This window comes from Hordeum vulgare, chromosome 7H (assembly GCF_904849725.1).
Source record: "Hordeum vulgare subsp. vulgare chromosome 7H, MorexV3_pseudomolecules_assembly, whole genome shotgun sequence".
Lineage (NCBI taxonomy): Eukaryota > Viridiplantae > Streptophyta > Magnoliopsida > Poales > Poaceae > Hordeum > Hordeum vulgare.
The window spans coordinates 620,442,912-620,454,748 of NC_058524.1; the positions used below are offsets into that span (position 1 = coordinate 620,442,912).

General features: G+C 44.2%; 1 protein-coding gene across 1 annotated transcript; it reads right to left on the minus strand.

The window, feature by feature from the left end:
* Positions 1 to 3,214: 3,214 nt before the first annotated feature.
* On the minus strand, positions 3,215 to 9,651 carry LOC123407336 (transcription factor GTE8-like). Its single transcript, XM_045100449.1, has 10 exons — positions 9,201 to 9,651; positions 6,969 to 7,732; positions 6,814 to 6,871; positions 6,662 to 6,726; positions 6,489 to 6,543; positions 6,352 to 6,411; positions 6,075 to 6,196; positions 5,889 to 5,955; positions 3,884 to 4,005; positions 3,215 to 3,805 (listed from the first exon to the last, which is right to left on the minus strand). Exons 2-10 carry the CDS (start codon positions 7,671 to 7,673, stop codon positions 3,437 to 3,439), a joined length of 1,623 nt encoding a protein of 540 aa, XP_044956384.1. The 5' UTR covers positions 7,674 to 7,732; positions 9,201 to 9,651; the 3' UTR covers positions 3,215 to 3,436.
* Positions 9,652 to 11,837: the final 2,186 nt, after the last annotated feature.

Sequence of the window (11,837 nt, forward strand, 5' to 3'; positions counted from 1 at the left end):
TCTCGTCAGTGCTCTTCCTTGGCCCTTGCTCCCTGTTCCTCGAGCTTATACTAAGTGCCGCATGGTCGGTTGTCCGCGTCTGACTGTCGGTGGTGAGCTGGCTCGCCGGAATCAGCCTCACCCGTGGCACAGTTGTGCCCGTTGCGGTTGCCAGGGGCAAAACCAGCTGGTCGGTGTCGCCCAAGTCCCTTGTGTGCTCCGTGTGGCACCTTGCAGTCTGCAAGTTCATCGTGATGCTTTGCACGACCATCATCGTGGTCTGGACGCCCAAGAGGGCACCAACTGTAGCCATGGCACACGTGAAGCCGTTCTGCAGAACGGAGTCCCTAGCTCGAATATGGTGACCAATTAGTGGAGAAATGAGACACCCTGACCGTGCCAAGCTTTCAACGTCGTCGTAATCACCTCCTAAGCTCTCTGCCCCGCCATGACCTGTGCTGGAGTTATCCCATCGCGGCAACCGCCTCGATCCGGCTATAAATAGGACCCCGAGCCGCGCTTGAGCCTCATGCCACACCCAGAGACCCCCAGAGTCAAGCCCAGCACCGCAGAGGACCTAGGGGAGGTCTTCTACCCCGCCTCCGGCCGTCCCGATCCACTTCGGGTCCGGGCTAAATTTGCCCCCGGTGGTCAATGACTACTACTCAAATTTCTTCCGTAGACCCCTAGTTGTCCATCTCATCTGGTCCGCATGAGAATTTGACGGCTGCACGTCATGGTCGTGAGATCCATCCTAGCCTGAAGCCGGCGATCGCCAAAGGGGAGGCCATCGACGTTTTGGTGGTCGCCGGTGAGCAAGTCCACCACCCGTCGTCGCAGAATTGTCTCCCGAGCCAACATGTGCCATCCCCTTTCCCTGGTTCGTCGTCAATCAACGTCGGTGACCACCGCGAGCCCCTGCCGCCGGTGAGATTTTTAAACCTGATAGGGTTGGCCCACTCGTCCGATTTCCTTTCTTTTTGAACCGTTTTCTAAAGATGTCTTTCCCTGGAATGTGTTTTCCCTTCCGGGCCGGCGTAGTTTCTTTAAAGTGTTTTCTGTTTTCCCGGTCTAGCCCGTGGGTGATTTTATGTTTATCACACATAGGTCCCAGAGGTAGGTGCTTGAGGTGATCTCCATGACCTTCACAAAGTTTAGCTTCGTGAACCATAATTACTCTTGGTCACAGAAGAACCTGACATCTAATAACCGTATAGAAAGTTGGCAGCTCTCAAGAGTAATAGGCGGAGCATACTAGACTTAGATTCCAATTATGTTGAGCCACTATATAATTTTTTGGCTCTCGGATTTTTCTCTGGGTGGATTTTAAACTCATATCTTTCATGAGAGAGTGTGCTTAGACAACTTGTCAGAATCACACGAAGCAGCCAACAGACAAAGTTGGAACGGAGTGGCTATTTGTAGCCCTTCCCGAGGGTGAGAAGACAGTTTTGTACATAGCATCTAGCCAATGACCAACTGACACGTTTCCAACGGTGGAATTTCAAATGCACCCATCAACTTTACTAGAGGAACAAGTAAGCTGACTCCTCGGCCCAACATATATTTCTCGCAGTCCAGAAGGACATTAGGTTGGTACTGCATGTTAGATTGATGTGTAGTGTATTTTGTGGATAGGTCACAACTAGTAAGAAGGGGTGACCGTAATATGAGGCCATGAGAAACCAAACGCATGCAATTACATCTTCACAGCCATATCAAATTATTCCGTGCGTTCGATGAGTTGAGCCAAGACTCATAAATGGTTTGAAGTGAAAGAGGTGACACTTGTCGTGCCTACGGCAAACGTTGGCTCCTTTGACTTCCTAGAACCTTCGGTATCATAGCCGAGACAGCGACGTGTTCTTCGCTCATACGGGGATGGAGCGACAAAAATATGAAAATAGGATAAGGTAGCAATGGAGCGACAAAAACATGTAAACAGGATAAGGTAGCAGGGAGACGAGCCGTTTAAATAGATGCCCGTCATGAAACTCCGTTGAGTGCTAGTTTTAGAACACAACCATCACATGACCTAACCCGTCATGGAACTCTGTTGAGTGTCAGTTTTAGAACACAGTAATGAATGTCAACCATCGCATGTATACGACCTAGCCCATCATGGAACTCCGTTGAGTGCCAGTTTTAGAACACATAAATGAATGTCAGCCCTCACATGTATACAACCCATCCCGTCACGAAACTCTTTTGAGTGTCACTTTTAGAACACATAAATGAATGTCAGCCATCACATGTATACGACCCAGCCCGTCATGAAACTCCGCTTAGTGCCAGTTTTAGAACACATAAATGAATGTCACCCATAACATGTATACAACCCAACCCGTCATGAAACTCTGTTGAGTGCCAGTTTTAAAACACATAAATGAATATCTGCCATCACATGTACACGACCCAGCCCGTCATGAAACTCTGTGAGTGCCTGTTTTAGAACACAAAAATGAATGTCAAGCATCACATGTATACGACCCAACCCATCTTGAAACTCCGTTGAGTGCCAGTTTTAGAACACATAAATGAATGTCAACCATCACATGTATATGATCCAGGCAGTCATGAAACTCTGCTGAGTGCCTGTTTTAGAACACAGAAATAAATGTCGGCCATCACATGTATACGAAACTCTGCTGAGTGCCGGTTTTAGAACACAGAAATAAATATCAACCATCACATGTACCCAGAAATAAATGTCAACCATCACATGTACACGATCCAACCCGTCATGAAACTCCGTTGAGTGCCAGTTTTAGAACGCAGAAATAAATATCAGCCATCAGATGTACTCCCTCCATCACAGTATATTGGGCGTATCTCCAAAACGATAATTTTTCACAATTAGAAGGAAATAAGGCGCATGACATTAATTAGCCTACTAATTGGGGTGTTTTGAAAACCGTCTTCACCAATACATGCGAGAGAGTCGCTCGTTTAGTGGACGGAGGATTATTAATGCGTCAGTTTTGCGATTAATTAGGCGCTTCTATAGCTCATTGGCTCGATTTTTCCTACCAATAAAAAAACATCTAGGTCCCAAAGCCCTATGAGATACGCCCAATATACTATGATGGAGGGAGTATAATGTATACGACCCAGGGTAGCTACCCTGGCTGTACCGGTCAGCCATGACACTAAAGGCATTGGGATATGCTTGTCACCACTGGAGGCAAAATGCCAATTCACTGGGACAAAACACCATCATCACAAACACAATATATATATAGACATTTCACTACTATATTTTTTTCTTTTTCTCAATTGTTTTACAGTATTCGTACGAATGAGTCACTCTGAATACCACAACAGTTACAGTCCACTCCGCTTATGTCAACATAGGCCACTCACGGGACAGAATCGCATCATAACCTTATAACCTCGACGTACGATCGTGCTGGTTCACAATACGTATTGAGAAACAAAGTCGGAATAAAAAAGAATGCTACCCACAGCAGCCGATCTCTCCTTCCTCCCCGTCGATATGCATATCCACCGAGGGTGGTAATATGCTTTCGACATCCACCGAGGGTGATGATATGCTGCCAACGTCCACGGAGGGTGGTGATATGCTGTCGACATCCACAGAAGGTGGTGATACGCTGTCCTCCATTTCATCTTCGACCTCTTCTTCGACGTCTCTCTTCATGAAGAGCCCAAGCCTCTCCAGCGGGCTTCCAAGGCCGGGTGGAAGCTCCATCCCGTCGACGAAGTCCACGATTAGTTTGGCCGGAGGGTTCAGTTCCCACTTCTTGCTGATGTTTTCCAGGTCCTTTAGGAAGTCGCTGTTGTCAATGTCGACAGTCTTCTTCATCTGCAAAAAGGAAAAAGGTTGAATAGGCACTGTGGGACATCAAGCTTAGAGACTCGCTGGAGGACAAGCAGGTACTACCATGTGTAGTGCCAGGCGCGCAGCCTCTCTTTCTCGCTCCCTCTTCTTCCTTAGTTCTTCATCTAACTTGTACTGTGCAGCAGCTTCAGCGGCCTTCACCTGGGCCTCGATCCTTTCTTTCTCTGCAGAACAGAACGAATTTGGAGGAAGCCACAAGGTCAGCATTAACAGCAATGGTGTAACTCAATGTCAATGCGGCACAAAAGAGTATGACCTAAAAATGAGCCATAGAGAATATATTTTTAGCGTTTCCATTCTCAATTTTCAAGGAGTTCATGTTGTTGCCAATATCCAAGCTGCTATATACTCCCTCCATTCCTTAATGTTAGGTATATTTGTTTTTGAGAGAAATTCCAAGTTGTTAGGTGTATTTGCTTTATTTCCATTGAACTGTAGATTCTACCCAAAATAAATCCCACAGCCATTTAGTTTTGGAAGAGTCAAAGTTATGTTTTGGAAGGATAATTAATTTATCACCCATAATTATGCCTGTAATCACCAAATTAAGCAAGGATATTTCTGTCCCAAATCCTCCATTATAGTGCCCAAAAAAATACAACTAACATTAAGGAATGGAGGGACTATAGAGTACTAGGTCTGTACAGGGGTAAGTCGGTTTGTACCAAACAACCCACAGCATTTAGTGCGTAAGACTTGCATACCAAACACTACAGTAATGGGAAAAATAACCAGAACGAAGAACCAACTCATCCATCTTATCATTTCAAACAAATAACAGCTAATCTTTGAAAAAATATCCATCGATGTTATGAATTCTTCCTTCCTTGATTGCCTACAAGCAATTGGACTTCCTTTAACAGAGAAGCCACAAACTGACTGCTAACTAACAGGCAACTGTCTATAATTAACTGCTACGTATCTATCAGCTCTCACTGATGCTTAATGCATAAGCATCTTTCATTTATTAACCAGATAGTTTTTACTTCTTGCTAACTTACTTCAGATAAGATCAAAGTACAGAAATGGTCCCTGAAACTTGATCATGTGGCATTTATGACCCTTGCCAATGTGTACATATGCCTCAATTTCATAAGGATGCTCCTTCTTTTAACAACTTTCATGTTGAATTATAGTAATATCTGTATCATATCCTGCTAACAAAGTAACAATACAATGTTCCAATGTATGGGCACTACACTAGTAAGAAACATATGGCAAAATAGGACGTAGAATGACTAGAGAAAAAGTTGAACTCTTCCAAATTGGTTGGCACATGGATGGTTTCGAGAAAGAGGAAAGGACACTTCAGAACAACACATGTGACTACATGAGAAAGATGATACTTGGTTCATCAATAACCATTTTAAGAGTGGATCAGGGTTAAGGCATATAATCCATTTCAATAACTATCAGTTCCTAGCCAGTACAGAATGGTAACTAACGATGCCAAAATTAACGATAAAACAAGGCATGAAATAAACAAATTACAGACTGTACAAATAGATCTGGGTAAGGGACACTTTTGGCATTCTTTTTTATTGTTGTGCACAAGAATTAAGGTCTGATGGCTAATAGTGAATGCTTGCCACTGCCAACAATCCCAGCATCGAACAGGCCCATTTTGAACACCAAAAAATCTCATATCTTATACACCCTCTGTTCCTAAATATAGGGCGTTTTGGTAGTTCAGGCAGTTCAATTTAAACTGCCAAAACGTCTAACATTAGAAACAGAGGTAGTACAATTCAAACAAGTATATCTTATTTATGGACTGAGAATTCAAAGTATCCTATTTTGTGCATGAGAATTCAAACAAGTTTAGCTTATTTTCTGCATGAAAAATTCAAACAAGTGTAGTTTACTTTGGGTTTAAATGAAAAGATATCCCATTTAAAAAACGAGAACTACAAGTCCACATGACCACGAGAGAGAGAGAGCTCAGTGCACATAAAAGATACTTGACCAAACTCACAGAACTGGTAGAGAGCAAAACGTATCCAGCCTATATAAAATTGTCGATCAGAAGCTTGTGGCTAATTATTACCTTCTTGTTGCCTTTTTTCCAGCCTTTCCTTTTCCAACTTTAATTTTGCAGGGTCTATTTGCTGCCCCTAAGAGATCAAAAAAGCACATCAGCCACAACTGCAAGTGTAGCAGAAAACTTTCCGACTGAACAGCATAACTGTAATACTAATGCACAAATTTTAGCATGTATATTACAGAAAATTACATGGTCCAGAAGTGCCTTCTGCTGTGCCTTCACAATTGTTCCAGCAAAACGTCTCTTAAGCATTGCCGCACGAAGGGCCTTAGTTGGTGACAAAGGTTCAGCATGTAAATAACTTCCGTCTCCTGAGATTCACATCACAAAACGCATTGCATTAGCAACGAAATATATGGCAACAAGATTGTACCGAGTTCCTAACTGTTATTTTATCACCACAGATAAACAATCAACCAACAATTAGATGAACAAAAATATGATAAAAAGGGCCAGCTGATAGAACCTTGTCCATAGGAAGAAAGAGGCGAAGTTGAAGTATCACTGCAAGACCGTGATTCATTTCCTAGGATAGCAAACAAAAGCATTAACAAAACAGATGGCATGGCATGGGATACAATTAGATGGAATGCATCAACATACCAATCGACTGAACTCTGTGCTCACTTGACTGGACCTTAGTTGTGTTACCGCTCTCCTAAAGACAGAATACAAGTCTTAGGAGGGACAACTGAGAATTTGCTTCACGAATGATGTGCCATAAGACTAAATATAGAAATGCATCAAACAGAAACAATGGAACTCATTGTCGAAACCTTGGTGCCTGGGATGGAATGGTTTAAAGAACCCTCTTTGCTACCAGCTGCTTGCAAAGATGTCTCTGGATTAAAAAAAGGCACCTATAATCATGACAAAAGAGTATAGCCCAGAAAAAAAGTTTGTGGTACATGATGAAAAGAAGTTACACCGTTCACATCTTTGGATAAGGTCTGCCCCGAGCCACGGACACAAAACTTAATTTTTACCTGTCCATACAACATATAGCAGTACATTAAATCATACTGCCATTAGAAAGACAAAATACCAAATAATCAAGTGAATGAAGGTATCAGGCGGTCTTACTTTGGAGGATATTGCATTTGTCAATGTGTTCTTTGCAGATGAATTTGGGCATGCGGCCAGCCCTCTAGAAACCACTGGCTTTGAATTGACAGCCACATGAGCCTTAATTACCTTCATCGGCAACTGCACTGGCTTCAGATTTCTGTCTATCCATTTTCTTTCATATGATGTCCATTCCGAATTGAACATTATATTCAGCTGTTCAGCTACTGTGTGAACCTGATTTCCAGGAGGATTGTACGTCATTGCATTTGAAAATGTTAGTCTCACATCTGCTGCGAAGTCATCGGTGCTCAAATAACTCTTGTTTGTGAGTTTCTTCTTGACAGTGCCCAAGTCCATTGGATTGCGGATAACATCAAAGTAATCAGGAATGCCAAATAGGTCTGGATCAACCGGTTTATGGAAAAGCCAACCACCTGGGTGATCCATGAGCTTCCCCAGAATATTTCTACAGACCCTTGTCTTGCTCGCATTCATGCTTCCAGCCTTGTTGTTAGAAGATGGTCGGTTCTCAGATGAAGAAATTGACGTCGTCCCAGATTTTTGAGACCGTTTATTTCCCTCAACCTCTGAATCGGTGCCAGAATCTTCCGACCCGCTGCTTATATAAACTGACCTCCGCCTCTTACAGGCTTGCGTGGTCATTGTGTTTGGTTTATTACTTCCTGATTTTGACAAATGAGAAGTAATTTCAGGCTTCATGATGCCCTCTCTGATGGACACACATGGTACATACAGCACAACTTCTCCCTCCCAGTCAGCTGAAAACAGAATATTCAGTCAGAAACAAGCTGCTTAATACGCCAAGATGAAATCATAAGCCAGACAGGAAAAAGAAGACAGAGGAACAGTTTATTTTGACTGAACAGAACTTATGGCAGCATAAATAAAATTAAAATATACGGAGTATGAAATAACAACACCAACAGCTCATACAGACAATTAGTGTTCACTACATTTCTTATTTTCAATAAGGGAAGTAAGAACTCTGAGTCTGGATCAGAATGTGTGCTGAAAGCATGGAGTTAATGCCTCCATAATCTGCTGCAGCTAGTAACACAACAGAAGAGTGAACACGGTAAAGGTAAAATGCATAGAACACACAGGATAATCATCAAATATTCCCAAGTAATAATCACAGTGCATAGACAATTTTCCAAAAAAGGGCAACTTCACGTTCCATTCCACCATACTCCCTCCGTTCCTTTATATAAGGTGTATTTGTTTTTTGATAAAATTCCACAATGTAAGGTGCATTTCTTCTAATTCTTTGTAATTCCATCATTAGCCCTTCAAAAAAAGGGAAGTATCTCTCCCCTGATTGCATGCATCTCTTATTATAAAGAGAAAAAGGAAAGAATCTCTCTCATGATTGTGTGTATCTCTTACTTTCCTAGCCTAAATGATTTTATTGCCTCTAATCAATGATTTGGCCAAGGTTAATTTTGTCTTAACATGTGTATAATTATGCGCCTTGGTCACCGTGCCGGAAATAATACACCTTACATAAAGGAATGGAGGGAGTATTTCCTTTTAAGCTATGTTGCTCCCAAGGGGCAGATACAGATGAAGTTACGCGAAGGTTGCTTTTAAACACTGTCTAAGGGAAGCCAGCCAACGAGGCAATGAGGCTGCTCATGAGCTAGCTAGGAATAGCTTTCAACTTTCCTTATCCTGTGTTCTATGCATGATGCTTTGATCTCCCTAGTTCTATTTTGCAAATGATCGGAAACGGTGTGCGATACGAACCCGACTACCCAGCATACTACGCCGGGGTCTACTACGGATTCCCTGCCGCCTACCGTGATTATGTTGCCACGACGGAGGTGCCATACTACCAAGCAGGGTATTACCCTTACTCGGTTCCATGGTGTTAATTTGTTAATCAATAAGGCCAGCTGAATGGCCTTTGCTGGAAGAAAAAAAAAATCGGATTTTTTTTCTCTTCTCCTAGTAAAAAGGCAAATAAACGGCCTATTGGAGACTCCCCAACATACCCTACAAGCCTCTGGCTATGCTAGAGTGGAAAGCCTAATTAGCGCAAGACATGTACGATTCTATCTAGGGTTAGTGGCCTATTGGGGATCCCCTGACATAATACAACGAGCCCTTATTATCCAATCCCCAATCGAAGGAGCCGCCCCCAAATTACCGACAGCCCCAACCTACTAACCCTAGAATTACAGATCGGACCATCGTGGTGTGCGCGAGAGAGATAAAAGAACCAACCTGAGCGCGTATCCGCCGGGGCGGGCGGAGGGCGGGGCCCCTCGGAATCCTTGGCCCCGGAATGGGAGGCCTCCGCTGGCGTCGCCGAGAGAGGGCCGGAGACCTGCACGCGCGCGGAGGCCCGGGCTCGGCGGCGCGCGGGCTCTGCGTCGGGGCAGGGCGTCGGGGGCCGGCGGCGGGACAGGACAGCGGGGGACGGAGGCGGGAGGATGGGGCCGGCGGAAGGCGGGGAATTTGGGCGCGGGCGCGGGGCGTGGGGAGCGGTGGCTGGTCGGACGCGGGGGCAGAGGAGCGGCGGGGGCGAGCGGATGGGGGCGGAGGCGGAGGCGGGGGGGGAGGGGGGCCGCCGGAAGGCGGCGTGGTAGGGGAACGGCGGCGACGGAGGAACCCTAGAAAGAGAGCTTTTTTTTTCTTTTTGGTGCGAGAGAGAGAGAAGAGAAGGAGACAGGCTGCTCCGGGAGAGTCGGGGAGAAGGGCCGGCTCGTTTCGTGGATGGAGTGGCATTATCGGCGTAAATACGGCCTCGTTTCAGGGGTTATTATTGAATTATTATTATTACACCACAACTAGCGATTTTTTTTTTTGATATATATACGGACTTCTCCCGGGGCTTTTATTTTTAGTCCGGCCTCTCTTTATGAAAAAGGTGGCGTGGCGACACCAAGACGTGAAAGAAATTTCAGTTCTTTTTCGGTCCGTGCTGCTAAAACCAGGGAGTCGTCGAAAGAAAAAAAAAAACAGCCCCGATCTCAATGTCATTGTCGGGTCTCAAGCGACTCATTGATATGACAAACAAACACGGGTGCAGGTACATGTAAAGCTTTGCTCTAAGACGAGAGCCTGAATGTGTTATGTGGAGTTTATTTTCATTCTTCTTCGGCAACGATCATTACCATGGGATCCCGGTTGGCGGCATGGGATTAGCTCGATGGGCGTTGCTTATTTTTCTTGCTATTCAGGCATATTTGCTTCTTGTCTGTATTCGATTGTGTAAATATGCTCTGAAGGCAAAAATAAAATAGTTATTATTATACTTCCTCCGTCTTAAAATAAGTGTCTCAAACTTAGTATAATTTTGTACTTGAGGTAGTACAAAGTTGAGACATTTATTTTAGGATGGAGGAGGTATTTCTTTATTCAAGATAATCGTTTATTATCCATTATATAATTGTATTGATTAGAAACTCAGATACATGTGTGGATACATAGACAACACGCTGTCCCTATTGAGCCTCCAATGAAATAGCTCGTTGATCAAAGATGGTCAAGGTTTCCTGGCCATAGGCATGAGTTGTCATTTGATAACGGGATCGCATCATTGGTAGAATGATGTGATGGACAAGACCCGAACTATGAATGTAGCATATGATCGTGTAAGTTTATTGCTACTGTTTTTCTACATGTCAACTATGTGTTCGTATGACCATGAGATCATGAAACTCCCGGACACCAGAGGAATGCCTTGTGTACTGAATCAAACATCACAACGTAACTGGGTGACTATAAAGGTGCTCTACAGGTATCTCCGAGGGAGTATGTTGGGTTGGCATGGATCGAGACTGGGTTTTTGTCATTCCGTATGACGGAGAGGTATCTCTAGGGCCCACTTGGTAATACAAACATCACAAGAAGCTTGCAAGCAATGTGACTAAGGAGTTAGCCACGGGATCTTGTATTACGAAACGAGTAAAGAGACTTGTCGGCAATGAGATTGAACTAGGTATGGAGATACCAATGATCGAATCTCGGGCAAGTAACATACAGATGGTTGCTGTGTATCCCCGGCAACGGCGCCAGAAATACTTCTGCTACTGCAACAAAAGACCTTCCAACAGCGCCAGAAATAGGAGTGTTGCTTGATACTCCTCAGCAACGGCACCAGGAATTCTTCAGCTGCGACTACGCCTTAAGGGACTTCCTAGGCAAGTATGCAAAGGATTTCCCCCGTGGCCTTGGAGCCTTGCGTTGGTGTTCCCTCGAAGCGGAAAGGGTGATGTAGCACAGAGACGGTAAGTATTTCCCTCAGTTTGAGAACCAAGGTATCAATCCGGCGGAAGAGTATCTCAAGATCCTGCACAAAAACAAAAGCTTGCACCCAACGCTATGAAGGGGTTGTCAATCCCTTATAGATTGTTTGCCAAGTGAGAACTGAAAGCAACAAAGTAACAAAGCAAAGTAAAAGCGGAGGTGTAAACGATGGATGTGAATAGACCCGGGGGCCGTAGTGTTTACTACTGGCTTCTCTCACGAAAGCAAGTAGACGGTGGGTGAACAAATTACTATCGAGCAATTGATAGAACTATGCAGAGTCGTGACGATATATATGCAATGATTATTTCTATAGGCATCACGTCCGAAACAAGTAGACCGATACTTTCTGCATCTACTACTATTACTCCACACGTCGACCGCTATCCAGCATGCATCTAGTGTATTAAGTCCATAAGAACAGAGTAACGCCTTAAACAAGATGACATGATGTAGAGGGATAATCTCAAACCAATGATAAAAACTCCATCTTTTTACCCTTGATGGAAACTGCTTGATGTGTGCCTTGCTGCCCCTACTGTCACTGGGAAAGGTCACCACATGGCAGAACCCAAAACCAAGCACTTCTCCCATTGCAAGAATCATAGA